Genomic DNA, 25,095 nt, shown 5'->3' on the forward strand with positions numbered 1-25,095 from the left:
TTAGCTACAAGAATTAACCAATGAGGGACGAGCATTGCGGAGGTTTTCCGCTTTCCCTGAAATTCTTGACAGATCCGACTTCAGATTGAGAGGATTCAAGATGGCTGCTCCAGGTAAGAGTTTAACCTAGAGCCAAACTGCATTAAAACAGTTTGTTGATGGGTGTTTTTGCTCATTTACTGGTAAATGTCAGTGTAGTGTGTGCTGTTATACGCATCCCAGTCAAATAAGTCATTATAAGTGAGTTTTAGCAAGACACCAGAAGTAGCTGACAAACTGACGCGTTGGTAAACCCCCCCAAGTTGGCTAACGTTAGCTGGCTAGAGTTAGCATTAAAGCTCTAGCCAGTAAAGCTAGCTAGCCACCGAGTTAGCCAGATAATCCCCTTCCCCTCAAGTTTGCAGTTAGCCAGCTAGCACCGCCTCAAATCGAGCTTGGTAAACATCTGACGGGAATCTAAAAAGCTTTTGATAACCCTGCATCGTCGACATGATATTGTCACTCCATCAAACTATCACTAAAAGTAGTTGGCTAGTTGGCTAACGTCTTCTCACTGGAGCACTGAGACAAACATGGCCTCCTAAAATTCGAAATGTCATATTGCACAGCAGTCAAATCCCATGCTAAGCTAACTGGCTAACGTAACGTCAGCTAACATTAGCATCATACGAGTAACGTTAGTTAGCAAGTTTGCTAGTTTGCAACTTTGACTGTCAGCGCGGAATTTCAACACAAATTTAGGCCTGGCAGCTTTACACTTATATCACATAGACTAGTATTTGTTGTGTTGGGTATCAAGCTATGAAACATCTTTGCCGTTTGTCTGCAGCGCTAAACACACAGATGTTGCCCCGATACGTGCCGTTCTCTAAACGACACGCCAAACTATTCAAAAGTCGGATAATGTTTCCTTGCGTTATCGTTCACACCTGGGAGAAAATGACTGAAAACCTTTTACAACCCCTTGTGGTCTTATTCGTCATAGAAATGATTCAACAAAAAAACATTTTATTTGAATACAATCTTACATTTTAAATGGTCCATTCGGCTCGCTACCGCCCTCCAAGTTGTGTTTTGGTGGAAGTAAAATTGTGGAAATAACAGGTGAATCAATTATAAAAGTTGCGGTTTTATTGAAATTAAGAGCTGCTTGGTGGATCACTTGTATGCCGAATTTACTAAAATACTTTATTGATTCTTTAAAGGTCTTCGTTTGTGTTCTGCGAGGTATGATTTTTTGCCGATAAGCAAGGCCACATTAAGCAATTAGACTTTTTTAATGGAGTTTGGCGTGACATAGTCTCCATAGGAGAGAGAGCGGCGCTTATCGGGGTTAGCAGAGATGCACTGCTTCCTTAAGAGCTCTATTTTTATTCTCATTTCAATTTTATTTTTTTTCACACATTTTAACACACATTTAACAGCTGTCAACAGACACTGTTAACAGACACTCTGCTAGTAATCTGATTTGACAGCCTACTTTTTCCTTGCCTTTGTGAACATAAATTGTCTTCTATGGCAAATAACTAACAGGGCTGGTTGTTAAAATATAGGTAATGTTACTGGAGAAAATATTATACAATTATCCCTGATACATTCCACTCGCTGTTGTATGGAGAGAACATCACAGAAAAGTTGACTGAAAAATCTGGCAGTGTTGTCTTGCTTATTGGCATATCCGGTAGAACATGACCTTTTTTCAGTACAATTTCAACCTTTAGGATTGGTTCGTCTATTATTTCCACAATCTTCCTCCACCAAAACACACTGTGGGCGGCCGGTACCGAACAGTGTTAACTAATTCTACAAGTTAATTGAAATAAATTGCTACTTGGTGGATCAATGTGGTTGCTGAATTTACCAGTTTGGCCCTCACAAATTAACTGTTTTAAGTCATGTTTGCTGATAAGCAAGACCACATTAAATTGCCAGATTTTCAAATGGAGTTGGGTTCCAGGAATTGGGGATGGATAACAATATACATTTTAAAGCATCAGTAGTTCTTCAAAATGTTGGATTCTTACAGAATCTTTGAGTAGGAGCCTCTACACCCTTAGCTCATTTTATTATCATGGCGTCTAGGATGGCAAATGCATTATTGTCCTCTGCATCACCTCCATAATGTATTTATTTATTTTTTTTAATTTTAACGTAAGTGATTTAATAGTGTCATAACTAAAATCTGTGGTGTCGCAGGTTCTAGATAAAGGGCTAACTCTCCTGGATCCCCGGTGCATGAAGCTCTCCTGAGGTCGTGGTGTCTTAGCGCTGCCTCCCCCAGCTCCTCCTGCCACTCATCATGTCCTCCACCTCCTCCTCCTATTCCTCCTCGGGAGAGACCAGTCCGGAGGATGTGCCCCGAGGTGGGGGCACCATCCGCGTCTTCCTCCCCAACAAACAGAGGACAGTGGTGAGATGCTCAGCTGCATTCTACACAAGATCAATGATGCACTAACTCGTGTTGGAAAAATGAGCTCTAACAGGCTTCTTGAACAAATAAAATATGAATATGTTGTAGCTTGATTAATAAGTGATGCATGGCAATCATCACCTCTACGAAAGAGTTAATTTTGCCAACACTGTTGCTTGTAAGTGTAATTACTCTCACAAAGCTTGCTATATTTCACAACTTGGTAATGAGTAAGCCAGTGGACAGTTGGCGTTTGCCAGATGGTGCCTGCCTCCATCTTTCAATTATTAGGTTTATAATTCCTCTGTCAAACATAGCCATGATTGCAGTGTTTTCTTGTTCTAATCAATGTTAGATTTGTCATGGTAGCATTGCTCTAAATTGTCACATTAGTATTAATGATGCAGTAGGCACAGTAGTTGAATTGTGTGGAGGACTGTATGTTTTCTGTGTCAGCCATATCTCTGTGCTCTAATGCCGCATTCACATTGTGGTGGTATGAGGTAGACAGCAAGCTGGATGTACATTGTTTTCAAAAGCAGAACGACTGAAAACCCGGCCAACACTGGCACAAAGTTGCTGGTAGAACTTGGCGACAGAAGTTGAATTTTCACAACTTCTGCTGCGGTGCTGAAGACAACCCCAGAGTTGAAAAAATCTTGCAAAATGGATGTACCCACATGCATTTTTGCAGCAGCTCTCGTTTCCTCGTCCAGCGAAGATAAAAAAGCAATTACACAAGAGCTTTCTTCTGACTAACTGACCATTTTGGAATCCAGGAAAACTTTTCTGGGAGAAAGATGTACTGCCAATTTTGGTTTGGCTGCACCATTCCAGTTCCCTGCTTGGCTTGCTATTCATTTATGTTAGGAATCATATTTAATTATTTCTGCTAAATATAATCTATTAGACATGACATGAAATGAAATGAAACTGACAGTCACACAATACTATTTACCAAATCGGGTTTTATTGTATAAATGCACACAGAATTGCCATAGTGATTATCAAAATCACCATGGCAATGAGCCGGCAGTTTGCCATTTTGGTTGACTGACATCCCACAATGCTGACTGGTATGGCATTTTTTTTGTTGTTGTTTTGGCCACAATGTGAATGCGGCATGGTTGTGAGAAAATATATCTGGTGGTTTTTCCAGCAATATTGTATGTCTGACGAAGAACAGTTGAGGTAAAAACGTGAATAATCCGCCAAGGGAACATTTATTCAGTGTGTGGGCGTCTTTGCTTTTTTTCTGTTGGATTTTATATCAAACACTTAGTCAGTATTTTGGATGTGCCTCCTTGTTACTATCTTTATGTATGTGGCCATTGAATGTCATCTCAAAGTCACACATGTTCAAATATTGTTTCATGTTCTCAGGTAAATGTTCGCCAAGGACAGACTGTGTACGAGAGTCTAGATAAAGCGCTCAAAGTGAGAGGCCTAAGCCAGGATTGCTGCGCTGTATTTCGCCTGCTAGAAGGGTAAGATTGCATCATTGCCTACTGAATGTTCTCCCACTCCATATAGGGCTAATAGGTTGCATTCCACATCGCCTACATTGAAGATAGACGGGCGGCAGCAAGCAGTTGCTGTGAGTCACAGATCTACATATCGTACAATATGGTTTATTGATGTATTTGTAAGATCTTAGAACTGAAGGCAGAGTAGGAAGTCTGATGCGCACCCACTTGGTGATTGTGTGTTTTTTTTTCCTTCACAGTCAATACACAATGCAAGTCATACATCATCCTTATATTTCTGATAAATTTTCATATCTCAGAGACCCCATCAATGGAGACATTCAATCATGCACACCATCCAATTGTTAAAATAATTTCATTATATATATATATATATGTGACCTGCTCTATCATTTCCAGTCACATTGACCCCTCAAACCATTTTGAGTTTAATAAACTGTTGGAAAGAGGAGAATTTAAGCTTTCTGGTGATATCAAAATGATCTTTGTACTCCAAAGATTGAGTGAGATGCACCCCTTGATGTCTTGACTGTTTCCAAACTGTTTTTGAGAAAAAGGGCCTCAAAGTTTGAAGTAAATTCTGAGACATTTATTCAAATAAAGAAATCATTCAAACATAACATAACATACTAACATTACATTTGCAGTCTTGAGTGCCCATACATACACAGACACGCACACACACACACACCTGTTACTATGCAGATGTTCATTCATAATTTTAAGGGACACATAGTAAGGGGAGAGAGGGACGGGGAGAAGTGTTGCCAGGTTCTTGGCGACAAAACCCTCCCAGTGCCAATTAAACCCAACCCATAAACAGCCCAATGATCAATGAAACTAGTCCAAAATAACAAACCAATAACAAAACTCCACAATACAACCCTGACAAACTTTATAAACAGCGTTTTAAGTCCTACAGCATTTATAACATTTCCAAGTACATTGAAAACCGCGAACCTGGCAACATGAGGAATGCGAGCTTTGTTGACAAACTAAGCTAGTAGTTCTGCTTGTCACCCTACCTTTATGAGCTTCAAAACTATATTTAGCGTTTGAATTTCACAATAATCTTTACACAGAATGAAAGCCAAGGCTTTATTTTATTAAAATCTGATGAAACCCCAAAACAGCCAAAAATCGCTCTTTTCTCATAAAATCACGTTTATCCACAAATGCGCCGTTGCGACTTCCGACTGAAAATGATAGAACGCGTCACATATATATGTGTGTGTGTGTGTGTGTGTGTGTGTGTGTGTGTATATATATGTATGTATGTATGTATGTGTATGTGTATGTGTATGTGTGTATATATATATATATATATATATATAATGTGTGTGTATATATATATATATTAGGGCTGCACGATACTGAAAAAAACTGACATTGCAATATATTTTTTTTCTGCGATATATATTGCGATGTGAAAAAATACAGGAATTTTCACCAAATGACTTGAATAGCTCTATCAAGCCTTGCCCCTTTAAGAAGGTGGCCTTGTGGGTAACCTGCACGGGTGACGTAGTAGGAAGTGTGTTTTTAGCCGCAGCCAGAGTGAGTTGCAGGATGCTAAGTGAGTAAAGTTACCATAGTTAGCGGGAAAAGAGCTTAGAACGTCACCGGGAGGACGTGCATTATGTTCGCTGCTGTACCGAAATAAAGTGCCAGTTCTCCACTGCAGAGTTGGTCTGGACTCTTAGTAAAAAGCTTGTTACCAGCTATGAGCCAGGCTAAGCTAAAGTAGGCTAGCACAACACCAGAGGCTTCCCAACTACGGTTCGGAGCCGCGAAAGCTGGAAAGGTAACATACGCTACTCTTACAACAAACCCTTAAATCGGAGTAAATTATGTTATATCAGACAGACTTCTCTTGTAGATTAGTCATGGAAAATGAGAACCGTGCAAGTTTTCCTTTTGTATCAAGCAGCAAAAAAGTTGTAGCATGACGTGTTTGAGTTAATTTGCTTGACATCGCACGTCCTGCGATGTGACTATTGCGCATGCACACATCGCGATGACGATGCTGAAACGATATATCGTGCAGCCCTAATCTATCTATATATATATATATATATATATATATATATATATATATATATAAGGCAGAGGTAATACAGAAAACATAATTTTGTTGTGATCACACTAGAGAGTAGACTAAGATTATTATTCAATAATTACTAATAGAACATGAAGAATATGTCCAGCAGTGATGAGTGTCTCCAATATTTGCTCCCATGTTGACACGTTCACCGTTGCTGCATATTTATGAGATGATGGTCAGTGTCAGTAGGTCTTCCTACACACGTCTGGAAAAGTACAGAAAATAGATTTTATAATTCCAAGGTCTTAATAGTATGGGAATTGCATATTAAGTCTGGAAAAATATTGCTGTCTAGTCCCAATACATATATCACACATCACATTTTATGTAGTTGTGGTTAGAGTGGGTGATATTGGCTAAAAAGAATATCCCAATATTTTCAGGCATTTTGACAATGTTGATATTTTGCTGATGATTTTTTTTTTTTTTTTTAAATTTAATAAAAGAGAACATTCAGTTTTTCAGCTTGCAGCAGAGTAATAAGCTGACCATTGTTTAAGTTTTAAACTTTTAAAAATGAAAGCAGCAGACTTAAGTTAAAAAACGTTCTCACAATCCCCGCACCTGAGGGATTTCTGTTCCAGGCCTGTCAGGCAGCCGCCTCTTCCAAGGCCAGACGTCTTCCCAAATTATAAATATTTTAGCATTGACAAAACATCACTGAAGTGTGTGTAGTTAGGGATACAACATAGAGATCTTCACGGGTCCAAAATGATGGACCCGAACCCTAATGGACCCGGGAAATTCGTTCTGAGGTCCGATTGGACCCGATAATTTTTAAAAATATATATATACCGACCCGTTTTTGCCTGAGATATTACAGACCCGACCCGGTGCATGTCCAAGAAGAGAGAGACCCGAGACCCGAGACGGGTCTCAGGTCTATTTTATGGACCCGACAAACCCGGTAATTAAAATTGCTACTAAAAATGCCGTTCTACTGCTAAAAACGTTTATCATGTCGGATACAACATATGGTAGCCTAATAAAAGGAGATCAAAATAACAGAAAGACTTGCCAAGTTGTGCCGTTCTACAGTTTGTCCAGTAGATGACAGTAGCTGCATTTACATGGAGCCTTTTAATCAGAATAGTAGCCCAATCAGAATAAAAATGCCTCATATGAACACCTCAATCAGAATAAACTGGCCGATCCGAATGAAATTTCATTCCGTTTGAGAGGGGTGGTATAACCCTTTCATAATCCGGTCGATGGATAAAATTTCGTCATGTAAACACTCATTCCGATCACTTTCCTTATCTCGCCTCTTTCTGCACATGCTCGCGCATTTAACGTAAGTAACGTCAATTACGTTACTCTTTTTTTGTATGTTTTGATAAAACTGTTGCTTCATCAGAAAGAACAGCAGTAAAGAAATAACCGACGCAGGTCCATCTTTTAAAAACGTAAGCCCGTGTTAGAGTGCTGGATTCGGTGTTTTGCGCATGTCAGAAACTTTTATTCTGATTACATACTGTGGAGCATGTAAACGCACATCTTAATGCGATCATTATATTTAGCGCTCATGTAAACACTTGGGTCGGGTCTCGGATCCTAGGGTCCGGGTAGACCCGTGAAGACCTCTAATACAACAGTTACTATTTTTAAGAAGAAATCCTAAATTATTGGCACTACTCCAAAACTTCAGCTACTAGGTTAGCTGGCAGGCTGAGGGAACAAAGGTCCCTTGGGCTCCCTGCTGCTCCCGATGCCACCGGACATGTTTCAGTGGACGATGTTGGGCATCGCACAACCCTAATGTTCACACAAGTGTCACATCAATTCAAGTTGACGGCTTCCTATAGACAACCAGTGTAATGTTGATCAATCATACATATTTGAAATGGAAAATGTGTTGGAACCCTGTTTCTCTCACTTAATGTTTTTACCTTTGTTTTTGTACTGTCTTGCTCTCTCCAGTCGTAAGAGACTGACAGAATGGGACACTGACATCACTCCTCTGGTTGGAGAGGAGCTTCTGGTCGAGGTTCTGGATGATGTCCCCCTCACCATGCACAACTTCGTAAGTAGCTGCAAACGAATGTACCATGTTATTTTAGTTTATTGAAGACTTCATACTTCCAAAATGTGAACTTTTCAGGAATTAGAAAAATTCTACTTTCCAATTGGTTTCTACGCATTTGTTGCCCATGGGGTCATGGAACATACTCAAACTTAACACTATGTACACTTTAACTTCAAGTAAAAATATGAAAATCACCAATGCTAAGTTTGGAGATTTTGGAATGTTAGCGTTGTTCTTTATTGCTGAAATTATAATTAAACATTGTTGATACAGAGGTGAACACTGACCTGTTTATCTGTGCAGGTACGGAAAACCTTCTTCAAGCTGGCTTACTGTGACTTTTGCCACAAGTTTCTTTTTAATGGCTTCAGATGTCAGACATGCGGCTATAAATTTCATCAGCACTGCAGCAGCAAGGTCCCTACTGTGTGCTTGGACATGGATACCGTGACCAAACGGTGAGTTGGCGAAGAAATGCTCAGTGCCATGCAGTGAGTCTGTTCAGTTTATTAGTGGGTGTACTCATTTAAAGGCACACGGCACCCTCCTGCTCATATGAGGGCAGATACCAGCAAGGGCAGAGTATACTGCCATATTCAAGTACCTAAACAGGAGGCAGCAAAATAAACATGACAGCGAACCAAGGGCATATCTGCATCTGAATGCAGTTTTAATGTAGCCTACTATAGAAAATCTAGTTTAGATAACTTAACCCTTTCCAAGAATTCATGCCTAATTTTGATGTTGTGGACCCCAATTAAACAGCAACATCAATATTTACATTCTTCGGGAATAGATAAGGAAATGTACATGGAGTTTGAATGTTTCTCTTGATGTACTTGATCAGAATAGCACAAACTCAGTCTGCGACTATTGTACTAGATGGACATGTAAAAAGAGGTGTATAGGCCCAAAAATCCAATGAAGAAATAAATGCAAGGGGAGCTTGCACTCTCAAAAGGAACCTTATTTATTCTGCACCTGACCAATAAAAAGACATATGCTCAAGTGGAGAAGTGTAAAATGTGTTGGAGTTACTCCATCGTTGGTGCATTTTATTCATTAGATGAGAAAAAAAAGGTAACTTGCATTTTAACATTTTGGTTTGAGAAGTTTTTTTTCTAACATTTGTGAGTGCGAGCTCCCCTTGAATGTATTTTTTTTTATATATATATTACATTATGTCATTTAGCGCTTTTGTCCAAAGCGACTTACAGTAAGTACATTTTGTCAACAGTAGTAAAACCAACTGTGCATCACAGTCTTCATCAGCTAAGACTTTTAATAGGAATAAGTAGCATTCGTTGAATTTTTTTTTTTTTTTTTAAGTTTAAGAAGGGTAAGAAGATAGGTTAGTTCAAGAAGGGTCCAGGTGTAACCTGAAGAGATGTGTCTTTAGTCTCTACCGAAAGATGGGCAGTGATTCGGCCGTTCTGACAGAAGGGGGGAGCTCTATGGTCAGGTTTGGAACCTGACCATAGATTGCAGATAGGGAGGGGCAGTCTGATGTACTGCCCTGTAGGCAAGTACCAGTGTCTTGAATTTGATGCGTGCAGAGATGAGAAGCCAGTGAAGGGACCGGAAGAGGGGAGTGACGTGAGAGAATTTTGGTTGGTTGAACACCAGACGGGCTGCAGCGTTCTGAATGCGCTGTAAACGTCTGATGGCAGAGGCACGTAGCCCGGCCAGAAGAACGTTGCAGTAGTCCAGGCGGGAGATGACAAGTGCCTGGACCAGGAGTTGTGCCGCTTCCCTCGTAAGGAACAGGCAAATTTTGCGGATGTTGTAGAGGGAGAACCTACAGGAGCGGGTTGTCACTGCAATGTAGGCAGAGCAGGACAGCTGGTTGTCCAGGATCACCCCGAGGTTCTTGGCAGTCTGAGAGGGCAACACAGTAGTGTTTTCAGTGGAGATGGAGAGGTCTGTGAGAGGGCAATCTTTCCATGGGCGAAAGAGCAGCTCCGTCTTTTCAAGATTGAGCTTGAGGTGGTGCACAGACATCCAAGCACTGATGTCTTTGAGACATGCGGAGATGCGTCCATCAATTTGTGTATTTGAGGGGGGGAAGGAGAGGTAGAGTTGAGTGTCGTCGGCATAGCAGTGATAGAAGCCATGAGAGTAGATCACATGGCCTAAAACTAAAACGACAACTAAAACAGAAAGATAGCACAGTAACAAACAAATAGCTCACCAAGTAACAAAAGTGCTCTACTGACCCAAGCTGAGATAAAAACAGAAGATTCTACACTGCAGACAAAATGTGTACTGACTTCAACACACAATTAGTTCAATTTAAGTATCCAGGTGAGGAGCTCAAGCCACTCCCAGCAATTAACAACCACTTGAACACCAACTGGCCTTCCCCAGCCAAGCACTTTGAAATTTAACTGCTTTCACCTAAACTAGTTTCAGCGAAACTACTCAGCACCAAACCAAACACTTTCAAATTAAACACAGATTTAACTAAAACAGAAAGATAGCACAGTAACAAACAAATAGCTCACCAAGTGCTGCTAGATCCCAACAAAAGTGCTCTACTGACCCAAGCTGAGATAAAAACAGAAGATTCTACACTGCAGACAAAATGTGTATATATTTAGCCATTGAACTGTTTACTTGTCACATTGTGTCTTTCTGCTTTGGGTGTTGGCCAGTTTACACTGCTGATTCAGCTGATGCAGGTCAACTGCCTTAAGGGCCCAGTTTTAAACTGTGCATTGACTCCACATAGCCGGTATGTCACCAGACAACCGGGAGCCCTTAAACACATGTGCCCTATGTCTGATCCCTTGTTTCATCATGTGTCTCATGTCATGTCCTTGTCCAATCACTGTTCCCATATGTTTTCATTTGTGCTGTGCACTGTGTCCAGGTGTGATCCCAATCCCTGCACAGATGAGTACCCTCAGATATCCATACTAATGCCAGATAATTCCATATCGCAGAGCGACATAGCCTTAACCCCAGAGCCCGCTGGGTAAGCTCCCATACACAACAAATGTGATTCATATGTGAACGACAGCATGGTCTTCTGTGGCTAATTCACTCTTGATTGCATGTACTAATAGGATGGGGCTCCTGTCCCCGACCTCGGCCTTTCGCTTCCCCATGCCCGGTGGAGAAGGCCAGTCTCTACAGAGGCATCGCTCTACCTCCACTCCCAACGTTCATATGGTCAGCACAGTGGGCCCTGCTGGTGCTAGCATCATAGAGGTCAGTTGGAGAGTGCACAACATTAGTAGACTAACCATGCATTAACACTGTGAGCAACTTGTTTGAGGGATCGCTATTCGGAACAGGAGGATCCGGTTGCATCTATGTAGTGGTGTCGTGCAGCTATGTAGTTTTGAACAGGCAAATCGTGTATTGTTCGCTGCTTTGGTATTAACATAGCTATCTAGCAAGCGCTAATTAGGTAGCATTCATCAAAAGCAAACAGAAAAAACTCAAAAAAATTACTTCAGACCTCTAGTGACTTGTTGATCGTGTTTCTTGCAGTGTGAATGCATGGAGCTCAATGTCCATATTATGTGTATTAAGCTATGTGTATTAAGCGATCAAATGTAAATTTATTATGCTGTTTTTCTCCTCTTTTTAGGAAGCACTAAAACTCAACAATACAATGGGTATGATTTAGATTTTTTTTTTTCACTTACATTTCAGAGTCAGTCTTCCTTTGTAATGCATATGGTGTTGTTACTCTCCTTTTGGGCTCATCTCTTGTTGCGCTGTCTGGCATTTCCACAGGTCCTGAGCCCTCGCCGAAGCCCTCCACCAGCCCGCCCTCCTCTCTCGGCTCTCCAGGGAGGAAACCACCCAAGTCCCCCTCAGAGCACAAGGAGCGCAAGCCCTCCTCGTCTGACGACAAAAAGAAAGTGGTACGTTGTCTTCAGAGAGGCGTTAATTGCAGGTGTAAAGAGGCTTTGCAGTAAGCATGGCTGGCACCATCGTGAAGGTCCATTGGCAAATTCGCTGTGCACGAATAATGGCTAAATATGTAATAATAATAAGGCTAGAAAGAGGGAGATACCTGAATAAGATTTGTTATTGTGATGTGGGTGCAGGTCAATTCAGTAACATTATAAATTAAAATAAATAGTCTGATAAGGTGCATGTAGATTTGTTTCCAAATGTAGGTTACTGTGACCGTAAACTGTGTTGCCTTTAGTCCTAGTCTCTTCTCCAAAACACTGTAGTTTGTGAAGTCAACGGTTGGTTTTTGCCTTTGTTAGCTAGTTGACCAGCCAGCAACCTAACTGAGCAAAGCAACTGATGTGAATTTAACATGTAGCTCCTAGCCACTGCTAGCTGCATAAGGTTAGCTAATGGGCATGTTTGATCAACAAAACAGACATGGTTAACAAACATGGTTAGCTAGCTAACAAACTAACATTATCTAAAATCAAAATTGTTCCGATGTATCAGTGATTAAATGATCCCAGTCAAAAACGGCACAGAAATTAACCAAGTCTATTCCATGCTGTTAGTCATAATTTTAGAAATGCAATTAGCTGTTCTTAGCGTTGTAGCCAAGAGCCGTGGACCTCTAATATGATGCATTGTATTGATCCTCTATTGTTTCAGCACCGTGGCGGCTACAGAGACTCAAGTTACTACTGGGAGGTCCACTCACGAGAAGTCAACATCCAGAAGAGAATAGGCGCCGGCTCCTTTGGAACGGTCTTCAAGGGCAAGTGGCATGGAGACGTGGCCATCAAGATCCTCAAAGTGACCGAGCCAACGCCTGAGCAGTTACAGGCCTTTAAAAATGAAATGCAGGTCTTGCGGTGAGTAGACACTTTTCCTTTTCACAAATTACCTTTTGGTCTTTTTCATTTGGAAAAGTAATTTTTCTGCCAAATGAATAATGAAATGATGGAAAAAGAGCGCGCACTCAGTGAGATGCTGACAACTGGAGCATATCAATTTCAAACAGGAACATATTATATTATAGAAGATATTCACACTTATTCACAGTTATGTGATGTTTATTGACCACCAACGTTTCAGCACAAGGCTTTAGTCAGTGAAACAGTGGTGGCCAGTAAACGTCACACAATTGAGAGAAGAATACAGTGTTTCCCACAGATTGTCAGTTTACTTCGGCAGCATCAAGATGGGGGGGTTATTGACGACATTTTATTGATGTTTCAATTTGCGAGTCCAGTAACTCATATTTTTTTCAGGCACCGGAGTCTCTCAATCAATTGTAATTCCATGTGATTATCAAAGCTACATTTCAAATTGTCTCTACATCCAGTTTGTGTCGGCACAGATGCACTGTGTCATAGGTGCAATGAGTTATGGTCATTGTAGTTCACTAACAAGCTTTCGGGCGCTTGACAGCCTTAGGCTAAATCTTTATTATTTGACAACTACATTGGCGAGAACTGCCAGATTTCATGCATCACGGCACCTGAAATGAATCCAAAACAAAAATCTACTTCGCAGGCTGTTAATTTACCTGTGCAGGCTGCCTAAATATTAACATTGTATGGGAAACGAGGGAGTGTGCCATCTCTTTTTTCCTTGATACATTAATGATTACATTGCTACCACAGCAACCACCTTGATAAAGGCATACCTATGGGTAATGCAGTCACTTGTTAGATGTAATGTAAAATATCCCTCTAAATGGGTTGAAAATGTAATGAGAATAAAGTTAGGTAAAGAGAAAGAGCGCGCGCACACACACACACACAGCGAGGTGCAGACATGTAGTTGGCCTAAAATCGCACAACTGTTACCTGAAAATATAATATAACATCACAGTATTACATTAACTGGTGATCATTACTTTATTAGGGGGGGGGGGTAAGATATTTTTAACTGATATAATATTGACTAATAATGTTATAACCCATACATTTCAAATGGGGTTTTATGTTGTTTTTTTTTATAACATTTTAAGCATCAATAACAATATTTGCATTGCATCAGTCTGAAGATGGGAAGGGAATAGAAGACAGGAATAATCAAATGAACATGCATGAGTGATGATGAGTGATCAGATCAGATGGGTGATCAGATGATGATGACTATAAAACACTACTGATATATGCCAAAGAAGATGATGTAATATAATAATGAAAAACAAAAAAGAAAAAAATATGCAATACACAAGGGGGGGGGGGGGGGGATGCTTTTGTTCTATTTAAAGGGACATTTTTATTCCATTTTGACATAATTGGTACATGCCGCTTTTCTTCTCGAAGTGTTAAAAACATTGGCATCACGTTTTATTTATCTAACTTGGAATTATAACAACAACAATTTGCAAACCTTCATCCAAATCCAGTCCTGGGTGAGATGCTGCCGTTTCTGACGTGACTACCATTGGTTTCTCTGCAGGAAGACTCGCCACGTCAACATCCTGCTGTTCATGGGCTACATGACTAAGCCCAACTTCGCCATCATCACGCAGTGGTGCGAAGGCAGCAGCCTGTACCGCCATCTGCACGTCACAGAGACCAAGTTCGACACCATGCGGCGCATTGATGTGGCCAGGCAGACGGCACAGGGCATGGAGTAAGACCTGCTGCTAGATACCCTTTCACTTCAGGGATACACCGATACCACTTACACTCTGCTGATACAGATTCCGAGTGCTGAATGTTAAGTGTCAGTTGACGCGTGGTTTCCATAGACTAAGACACTTTGGTCGAGATGTAACATCTAGGTGCGAAACATCTAGGTGCGAAAGAGGCAGAAAATCAAAACAAGTTTAGTTTTGAAGAAATTCACTGACAATAAGATGAGAAACCTTAATGATCCCCAAGGGAAAATTGGGTTATTGCAGCAGCAAAATAATAGGATACAGCAAAGAATAATAAAGTATAAATAATATAACCTTTTGTAAGTATTAAATAACACAACTGATTTAATCCAGTATTTTAAGAACATATCAAGTTAAAATGTATGTATGAAAAGCATGGGGAGAAAATATTCCAATCCTTTACTGAACTCTGTATACTGGAACATGAGCTTGGTGTCAAAACTGATGGAGATGTAAACAGTTAGTCTCCATTAGAGATATGTAAAGTACTGAAAAAAAGGCAGAAAATCATGCCACTTTGCTCTTGGCTGATATCAACTTCAATACCAAGTAACACATTGCCAGTACCGATAGTAGTGTGTCTTTAAGGGTGTTTTCACATATACCGTATTTCCTCTAATATTGGCCCGGGCCTTTATTTACCTTAACTGCAGAGGGTACCAGGCCTTTATTGGAAGCAGGCTTATATTAGAGACAGGCCTTTATTTCTAATTCCCTCTGTTTGATAAGTATATTTGCTCATATTTTAGTACGAAGCCTCCTTGTTTTCTGATCTGCTTCTGTTGGGGTACGTTAGGTAGCCGTTTTTTTGGTACTGCAATGCATTACCGATAATTACGGTAACTGACGACAGCATGCTCCAGAGACTTCCACCGGCCGAGCCATCTTGTGGCATACTGCCATCTTGTGGCACTTGTACGTTACTACAAACTACAGTTACATTATATAACAGGCACCAGGAGTTTACCGGTATCCACCTTTGTTTTTTTACCTGGCCTGTATTTGGGGCCGGCCTTTATTTGTGTCGACCACTTATTGGAGACCTGGCTTTTAATTGACTACCGGCCACTATTAGAGGAAATACGGTAGTCCTTTTTAAACAAACCAAACTCAGTCCTCTTAAAGTGGACCAAAAAGTGGACCAACAGAAAAGGGACTCAGTTCTTTTTGCGTTCACATTGTCAGTTCATTTGAAAGAGGACTTGGTTCTCTTTCTGGTCCACTTCAGCTCTGATGGGGTCTGTTCACACTATAGTTCCTCTGGAGATAGATAACTAGCGTTACCATACCTTCATCACTCTGCTGGTCAACGCTTCCCCCTTCAATGACATTTTTAGGGTTGGCACAGGCGCTTCCACACAGAATACTGTCCAGTTCGTCGTAAAAGGGGCATGTGTCTTTTATGTCAGAGGATTCTCCGCTTTTTCTCATTTTATCGCGTGTGGTAAAGTACTTTTGACGTTTGAAGTTTTTTTTACGTTGACGCGGCACTGCAGTGCGGTCCTAATGAAGCCCCTCGCTTTCATATGAACTGAAAATTGGAGGAAAACCTTAGCATTTCTGTGCGTTGTAGACAGTTGCCGTTTGATATGTTCTTCGCTCCATATTTGGAGAAGTGCAGTAGTTTCTTCCTCGGACCAAACTACTCCTCGTCCACTAGTCTTGCTAGCGTTACCAGCGGCCATGATTTTGTCTATTTGTTTTTTCGAGCGTCCCAGTGCAATAGCATGTGATCTGTCTACGGCAAGCCTAGAGGGCTAAAATAGAATGGCAAAGGGCGAAGCGAACCTGGAGCGCTTTGTGTTCACAATGCACAGGTTAAGCGAACCGCAACACGGACTTGAAGCGAACCATACTCAGACCACCTCCCGAGGAGGTCTGAGTACGGTTCGTTTCAGAGGGGTCTGAGTTCTTCTGGAGTGTTCACATATGCGCAAAAAATGCTGACTAATCGCTCTGAGTTCGTTTGGAGGGCTGAAAGGGACCAAGTGTGAAAACACCCTAACAGTGTCACTTTGAAGGTGCTAAAAATGCATGTTTGCAAATTCCTGTTTCATTGCACAGCCATTGTTGTGGCTGAGCAGTGAAAGCAATTAACATTCTTCAGTTCATTATGTGAACGTCCAGATTAGGGATGTCAATGGTTAACCGTTAATCGGTTAACCACCGAGAATATTTTTGACCGGTTACGCATGTCGGTCTATAGGTTAATTTGCAAACACCAGTGTTGCCAACTTGGCGACTTTGTCGCTAGAGTTAGCGACTTTTCAGACCCCCCTGGCAACTTTATTTCTCAAAAGCGACTAGCGACAAATCTGGCGACTTTTTCTGACCATGGGAAGCAATGTTAAAGTGTTGAATCCCAAAGCATTTGGCAATAAACCGGTTCGGCTGATGCCGGTTTTCTCTACTTGCTTGTCTAATCCAGAGAGGTCTGATGATCGCAGCGCTTCCCACACACAGCGTAGCCCCCCCCTCCCTCCGCTGAGAGCAGGGACTGTAGGATAGGGTCCACTTGTAATTGCTACCGGCGTACGCCGAAACTGGCCCGGGTGGGCGGAGTCAGCACTTAATATTAAAACGGGCTACGCCACGGCGTGCATAACAAGTGCAGATATTTATATGCAAATTACAGCAAATGGACAGCGCTTTGAAATGCGGCGCCAAAGCTCATCTATCTACTAAAGCAAGGAATCTCTGTCTGTCTGTGAGTCTGAGTGAGTGTGTGTGTCCTTTGCATATCTCGAGAACCGTTCGTCTGATCTACTTCACACTTGGCGGGTGTATTGCTGGGGACCAAGGACGTGCCGTGTCGGATTTGGTGCAATTTGGACACGCGACACGTTCATTATTAATAAACTTTGAATAAACAAGCGAACCTCGCTCTGTGCAGCAGCGGGGCGAACGGGCACTGCACTAGTTGAGTCAATGGAGCGCCGGACTAAAAGGAAAGCGCCACATTCTTGTATTTCATGTCATTTTGCATTTTTTCTTAAAAATTAACCGGTTAGTTACCGGTTAATAGGTGTCGGCCTATCGAAAGCAAAATTAACCGAAACTGACATCCCTAGTCCAGATTAGTGTACTGCAACAAAACCTAAGATTGTTGGCCTTTCACTGCGATTTTTTAAATTTGTGCAGGATGCTGTAAGTGGGGTTTAATGTTTTCAAAATCTTGAACTGTGCCTTCTCTCTTCTACAGATACAAATAATGATTTTGATTTGGCTTCCCTTTTAGTTATCTTCACGCGAAGAACATAATTCATCGAGATCTGAAATCAAACAGTATCCTTTTGCTGTCCAGTGGTAATTTCTTACTGCTTGCTGCAAACTGTCTGTGTGTGTGATCTATATAGGTCTTTGTAACTGGGTTGTTGTAGACTCAACCAGTAACCACATTAACAAATATAAACGCCATGTTCTGTAGCTAGCAAGGGTTTTATTAACCACAAATGTGATGCAACACCTACTTATATGCTGACACCAATTCTGCAACATGTTCGTGTGGATGATGCTGCATGTGAGTGCCTTCCAACTGTGTTACCAGTTCCCCCTCGTCCCTGTCAAATGCAATAAATGCCTAAGTTTAATTTCACTTGCTGATCATCTTCCCTCTACTGTATACCAGAAGTAATCCCATATGTTAGATAATCACATCTAGGGCAATACAGAGCTTTTGTTCTGAAGGTAATTTGCACTTCCCCTTGACTTCACAAATATGGCATTAGTCAGAGACGATATGCAAGAATGTGATTTTTGAGTTCAGGATTTCAACCTTTGCTTTTGTAATAACACTTCCAATAATTTGTATTGGAGAATTCCTATTTCCCATCATTTCCTGCTTTTTTTTAAGTTTTGTCCTCATCACTTCCCTGAATATGCATGCTAGTTGCCTGTTACCATATTTCCTGAGCTCCGTTGCTAGATATTTTTCTCCACGAGGGCTGGACTGTTAAAATTGGTGACTTCGGCCTGGCCACAGTGAAGTCTCGATGGAGCGGCTCTCAACAGGTAGAACAGCCAAGCGGATCCATTCTGTGGATGGTAAGACTCCCTTTTACTTTGATTCAAAATTGAGATTCTTTGATTTGCAGAAGCCTGTAGTTACCCTGCAACCTAGGCATGCATTTAGTCCCTCAGAAAGCACAGTTTAGGTCTTATTCCATTTAGCCAACACATTACTCTCTGTTTCAACATGTTTTTATTATTCCATAGCCAACCATTGAAAAGCACTGATGTTGAAATGTCAGGCGTGGTGTTCTGCCTCTGTGGAATAATACAAATAATACAAATTTTAAGTGGTGTATACACATGTATCAGCATGTGCTTTCACATGGCCAGTTAAATTATTAGCACATTAATTGGGATTGAGAATCATGGAGTTTGTTTACATTCCACCACCATGGTACATGGTATGCAGGACATGACAGACAGACACCACCATGTCTGTAGAAGCATTCTTGTGAACACAGTAACTCAAGAGCAATACATGATAGAAATGTCATACGTACACCACAGGTTTCCCTATAGAGTAGATGATCTGATTAGATTTTGGAACACCTTTTTGCATAAATTTGCATATTAAAACTGATTTTCTTGGAACTACTCCATAATGCTCTAAGTTAAGGAGTTCATATTAATACAATCCATGTGATAAGTGATCCATGTGATAATTAATGCATTAATTAGCTTAATGAAAGACCTCATTAGCATAAGTGGTTGTGTTTAATACATCGTGGTGATTATGACGGGACATTATTTGTTTTTGTTGTTGTGTTTTCAGGCTCCTGAGGTGATCCGAATGCAGGACAGCAACCCCTATACGTTCCAGTCTGACGTCTACGGCTACGGAGTAGTGCTGTTTGAGCTGATGTCAGGGACCCTGCCTTACTCCAATATCAACAACAGAGACCAGGTTACATGCTGCTCTACTCTGTGCTAACAAAATACTGACTCAGTCCAATGCAGACTGTCTGAAAGTCCTTTTAAAAAGCCTTAAAATGTTTAAAGTGAATGATCAAAATTCAAGGCCTTCAAATATCTTAGAGAGTCAAAACTAATCTAGTTCCCGTCCCGTGCGTGATGGACGGACGGGCCAGGGCCAGGGCCGATAAGTAGTCCCTTCCCGATTTCATTGTGGGGGACAATTACTAACCGAACACTAACTGATTTCAGATAACCAGCTAGCTAGTTATCAAGGGAAGCCGCTGCAATGTCGATTGATATATTAAAAACACCTGCCGTTTATGTGCGGGATTACTTTTCAAATGGGCAACTTGCAAAGACATGGCCAATACTGTGGTCATAACAAGTAGAACAACTTGGTGTAATTGTACAAACTTTTGGGTTAGTTCAGTCAACTCTTATAAGGTCTCAAATCTACCTCTTTCCTGTAGTCTTCATTTCAGCATGATCTGCCAAGTAATAGGTGAACAACTAGGTAAACGCTGCTTCCCATATTAATGATGCGACCAAATTCAATTTATCCACTGTACCCCTCATGTAGTGAAATAGGTAGATTCCATATAAAGTAGCCTACCATTTATATGCCATGTGGACTTCGTCTGCGACAACACCATCTGCGACAACACCAAACAGCCGGTCTCTGTAGATCTCGGGGCCCTCTTTTTTTCATTGATTATCCATGCCTCAGGGCGGCCAATGATGAGCGAGCACAGACCATTAAATAAAAGTCTTTTCAAAACTACTTCAATTGCAACATCGATATTCACCACTGTGGCCATTGTTGTTTTGAACATGGAGATATTCTCACGTTGGCGCTTTGTGTTGTCGTCATTGTGTTTACCTTGGAAGGCATGCCCATGGTAGAATTCCGCCTAGTAACAGATGCTTATTGGCTTGTATAGCAGCCTATTCATTGTCAGTGTGACTTGGCAGCAGCGAAATTGCATTTAGTTGGTATCTCCTTAAATGTGTATTTACATCTTGGCAAATGTCACTCGCCTGATGGGCTAGTGATCTTTGTATCTCACTATTTATCTGTTATTTCATGTGCCCAATTCATTACTCACTCTCCTTGGGGAAAAGTCAATTAAATCGTTAATCGCAACTGTTTGAGACAATAATCGTCACTCCAAACTTTCATGATCACCCGGTTGGTGGCCCTCTCACATTAACCAACTGTGTGAAATCAAGATCTTGAGGCGGTTGGCAAGTCACAAAATCTGTTACCCTGTTGTTTGTTAACCAAAGTAAGGCTGAAGTTAATGGCACTGGCACCACACACAGACATCAACAGCTATTGCACTCTCAGATGGCAGTAACTGACTCCTCTGTTTCCTCTCTCAGATAATCTTTATGGTTGGACGCGGTTACTTGTCTCCAGACCTCAGTAAGCTGTATAGTACCTCACCCAAGTCGATGAAAAGGCTCATCATCGACTGCCTGAAGTTCAAACGCGACGAGAGGCCCCTATTTCCACAGGTGAGAGCAACGCGCACACTATGGGTTTAGCTTTTGTCAACCGGAAACCCATAACATATGTACATACTTAATGGGGCATAGCATAATAGCTTTGTACTATATAGACTGAATGTACTAAAGAGGGAGTTGAACCTTTTTTTTTTAGCTGCAACCAGTAGGTAGTATCGGTCAGTCGGTTGGGTGCCAGAAATAAAATAAAAAAATTTGCATGTTGGCTTCTCCCAGAACACACCAAGCTGGTCATAGCTTATCTTGAATTGTTTACAATCAATTTCTCAATTGTCATAAGGTTATATGTCCCTCCTGAACCCTCTGAAGTGACTAAAGTGGATTTAATAGGAGAAATCGATGAGATCACACTGTCGTTTTCACCTGGTCTATCTTTCATGAAAAAACTGGTGTTTCTAATATTTTATACACTCACTGAGCACTTTATTAGGAACACCTGTACACCTGCTTATTCATGCAATTGTCCAATCAGCCCAATCATGTGGCAGCAGTGCAATGCATAAGATCATGCAGATACAGGTCAGCAGCTTCAGTTCATGTTCACATCAAACATCAGAATGGGGAAAAAATGTGATCTCAGTGACTTTGACCGTGGCACGGTTGTTGGTGCCAGACGGGCTGGTTTGAGTATTTCTGAAACTGCTGATCTCCTGGGAGTTTCACGCACAACAGTCTCTAGAGTTTACACAGAATGGTGTGAAAAACAAAAAACATCCAGTGAGCGGCAGTTCTGCGGACGGAAACGCCTTGTTGATGAGAGAGGTCAGAGGAGAATGACCAGACTGGTTGGAGCTGACAGAAAGGCAGTAACTCAGATAACCACTTTACAACTGTGGGAGCAGAAAAGCATCTCAGAATGCACAACACGTCCAACCTGGAGGCGGATGTCACTTTGGTAGCCGGTTGACACTGAGCTGAAAGGCGATACCTACCCAGTATTAGTATGGTGTTCCTAATAAAGTGCTTGGTGAGTGTATATGGAGTGATTAAAAACAGTCACAATATGCAGTGTGAAGGTCAAAAATGAATCTTCACCTCAGTTATGGAAGTAAGAAGATGAGACTAGAAGATGCAACTAAAGGTGGGTTGCCAAAGAAATGAGATGCTGTCATCTATTGTTATTATCTGACAGCAATGTCTTAACATGACCAACACTTGTATTTTAAATTGCATTGTGTATTACATGGCAACAATATCCATCCATCCTTGTATTGTTCTCAGAACAAATGAGAAATTATGCTGACACGATAATTTCCTGTTTCAAATGCAAAACGACTTGCTAGACTAATTGACTAGTAAGATTGACATATTTAACACAGCAAATGTTTGAACATCATATTCAAATCTCTTATTGCCATTTTTCCTTTTTGTTTCCTTTCTGCCCTTCACCAGATCCTGGTAGCCATCGAGCAGGTTCAGGACCTGTTGCCAAAAATCGAGCGGAGTGCCTCGGAGCCCTCCCTCCACCGGGCCGTCCACGCTGAGGACCTGAACCCCCTCCTGTTCCACACCACCCGGCTCATGCCCCTCTGAGCTCCCACCAACACCACCGTCGGGCGGATAGACCATCACCCTGCCCAAAACCCCCCCACCCCCACCACAGCTGGCTGCCCTGACCCCCCCCCCGCCACCCCCATACACACACACACACACACCTCCCCCAACCAACCACTCCACCAGAAACACACTGCAAAAACTCCAGTCTAATATTGAGTCTTAAAGTCTTGTTTTCCTTTTATACAAGTGGAAAAACTTCGGGCCATGAGGTGAGAAACTTTCACTCGTTTCCAATGCAGTGTCACTTGTGTCAAGAAATATTCTTGTGACAATTGCTTGAAATAAGTCGAATCATTCCAGTTATTTCAGGATAATGTTACTTGATATGAGAAAAATTTATGAAACAAGTTGATTTGCATCAGAAAAATGAAACTGTTAACCCTACTAGGAGATTTTTTGACTTGTTTAAGGAAAATGTAAAAATGAGCATTTTTTGCAGTGCACACATATACTGCAAAATGATGCATCTTAAGTCATTTAATTTTGTATTGAGTCTTAAAACATTTTTCTTTAAACAACTGGGAAGAAATCTGCCAACACGGTATGGTCAACCCATTTGTTGTTTTCTTAAATTAAGTGACACTATTTTGAAGCAGGTTTTGTGCCTCATTTCAAGGTCCTGTCACTGATCTAAAGAAAATTTCTGAAATTTTAATTTCACTTAAGTTCTAATGTCATTTACCTCAGGCCAAAGGGATTTGTTTTTCGATTGGTTTAAGAATTTAAGACTGAATACTTAATTGAATTGTTAGGATTATCATACTTTGCAGTGTATACAGTAGGGTTTGATCGATATGGGGTTTTCAAGACCGCTATCAATATTTTTTAATTTAAGCTGTCGATACCTTTTATGTTGTGCCGATATGCAATATCTTTAAATTTGACCATTTTCATGCCAAAAAATTATAAGTATTCAGCATTTTCCCCCAAAGTTCTATCCTTGTCAGGGTGGAAAAGCCTCTGAAACAGCATTTAGACCATCGTGGGACACTAAAACTCTCCACTGAGACCTAGGAGAATAAAAATAACAAAATATTGATGCGTACTTTTGTGGAATCTGATCAAAATGTCAAATCAATTCAGGTTAAGGTCTTCCAATAGACAAGTGTAGTATTGATCAATTCTACTGTAAATATGTAATCAAGCAAACTGCATCATATCCGTCCTATCAGAGGTGGACCACACTGACTGCTTAATATCTGATTTTTAATAAAAACCCAAAAGCAACCTGATATATCGGTCTGCCCCTAGTACACAGTGACATACAAACACATTCACATACTCAGGCACACTCACCTTACTGCTCTCCACCTGACCCATCAGCATAACACTCAGCATCCATCCCAATCAGCTGATGTACCTGGATCTATTGGACCACATTCCAACACATGCTTGCCAATGGAAGCCTAAAGGCTTTTATCCCACGGATTCCTTTCACTAGTTTCACCACAATGTCATCATCAGCTTCAGAAGAGAGGAGGATTGCAGACAAGAGATGACTTTTTGCTTACGATCGTGTTTTCTTTAAGTTATTGTCATTTTAACATAATGAGGATTTGGCAAACCTTAGTAAGATGCAGTCTTAGAATATAAACGTTAAGTTGTATTGCTGCTATACAACGGTTTGTTTTTTTTGTTGTCGTATGCCTCCGTGGCGAGCATACTGGGACTCGAGCACACCGCCGTGGCACGTAGCCTCTACAGTACCATTTTTAAACATCTTTTATTAAATCTTCTCTTGTAGTCTGTAAGGCCACAAAAACCTTTAGTCTTAAAAGAATTTTCTCAATGCTTACATTCTGCTTGTCTCTAACATTGCGCCATGGAACGGCCACTGGTCACCATATTTCATACATACATGCATATACATACATACACTTTTTCTCTAGTACTGTAGCTGTTGAAGGTGCATTCACACTGCGAGCATCTTGGTTGATGGGTCGCTCTATTCGGACCGATTGTGGGCGGTGCGACAGGCTCTGCAGCTACAAAGTTTTGAACAGGCAAATTATGTATTTTTTGCTGCTTTGGTATTGCCTTTCAGAACGTCACATTGTTTTGATGTCTTGACATAGCTTGTTAGCAAGCACTAATTAGGTAGCATTTCTGAAAAATAAACAGGAAAAACTCGATGGATGCAACTGTTCTCCAAGCATCGTTTTTGAGACGTTTATTTCTGTAGTCTTACAAGTAAAAGTTGTAGAGAGTTTGGAAGCTTTGAATGGCTGGAATCAACTTCTTCTTCTCATTCTGCACTTGCCAGGCAGAACTATTGTTCATGGAACAAAATTAATCAGCGGGGAAACGAGGAAGCACAGAAATCTGATTCACTGTCGATGGCCAGAGTGGCACAGTGGCTCAGTGTTTAGCACGGTCACATCACAGCAAAAAAAGTCTTGTGTTCGATTCCTGGCCCCGGCCCTTTCTGTGTGCACTACTTGTGTTCGCATGGGTTTCCTCCCACAGTCCAAAAACCTGCAAGTCAGATGGATTAGAGACTCT

The 25,095-nt window shown here is 41.2% G+C and overlaps 1 protein-coding gene across 1 annotated transcript; it reads left to right on the forward strand.

Annotated features, from left to right (window-relative positions):
- Window positions 1-83: 83 nt before the first annotated feature.
- Window positions 84-24,827, forward strand: araf (A-Raf proto-oncogene, serine/threonine kinase). Its single transcript, XM_071911511.2, has 16 exons — window positions 84-113; window positions 2,197-2,410; window positions 3,794-3,897; window positions 7,922-8,024; window positions 8,331-8,485; window positions 10,900-11,004; window positions 11,096-11,240; window positions 11,626-11,653; window positions 11,775-11,905; window positions 12,612-12,814; window positions 14,379-14,555; window positions 17,822-17,868; window positions 18,509-18,627; window positions 19,367-19,498; window positions 20,893-21,027; window positions 22,429-24,827. Exons 2-16 carry the CDS (start codon window positions 2,300-2,302, stop codon window positions 22,567-22,569), a joined length of 1,836 nt encoding a protein of 611 aa, XP_071767612.1. The 5' UTR covers window positions 84-113; window positions 2,197-2,299; the 3' UTR covers window positions 22,570-24,827.
- Window positions 24,828-25,095: the final 268 nt, after the last annotated feature.

This window comes from Centroberyx gerrardi, chromosome 8 (assembly GCF_048128805.1).
Source record: "Centroberyx gerrardi isolate f3 chromosome 8, fCenGer3.hap1.cur.20231027, whole genome shotgun sequence".
NCBI classification, from domain to species: Eukaryota; Metazoa; Chordata; class Actinopteri; order Beryciformes; family Berycidae; genus Centroberyx; species Centroberyx gerrardi.

Bases quoted from the DNA above. Each gene is read 5' to 3' on its own strand.
- araf (XM_071911511.2), top strand. From the start codon at position 2,300: ATGTCCTCCACCTCCTCCTCCTATTCCTCCTCGGGAGAGACCAGTCCG. The intron at 11,906-12,611 runs GTACGTTGTCTT...CTATTGTTTCAG, and splicing joins CTGACGACAAAAAGAAAGTG to CACCGTGGCGGCTACAGAGA. The intron at 21,028-22,428 runs GTGAGAGCAACG...GCCCTTCACCAG, and splicing joins AGAGGCCCCTATTTCCACAG to ATCCTGGTAGCCATCGAGCA.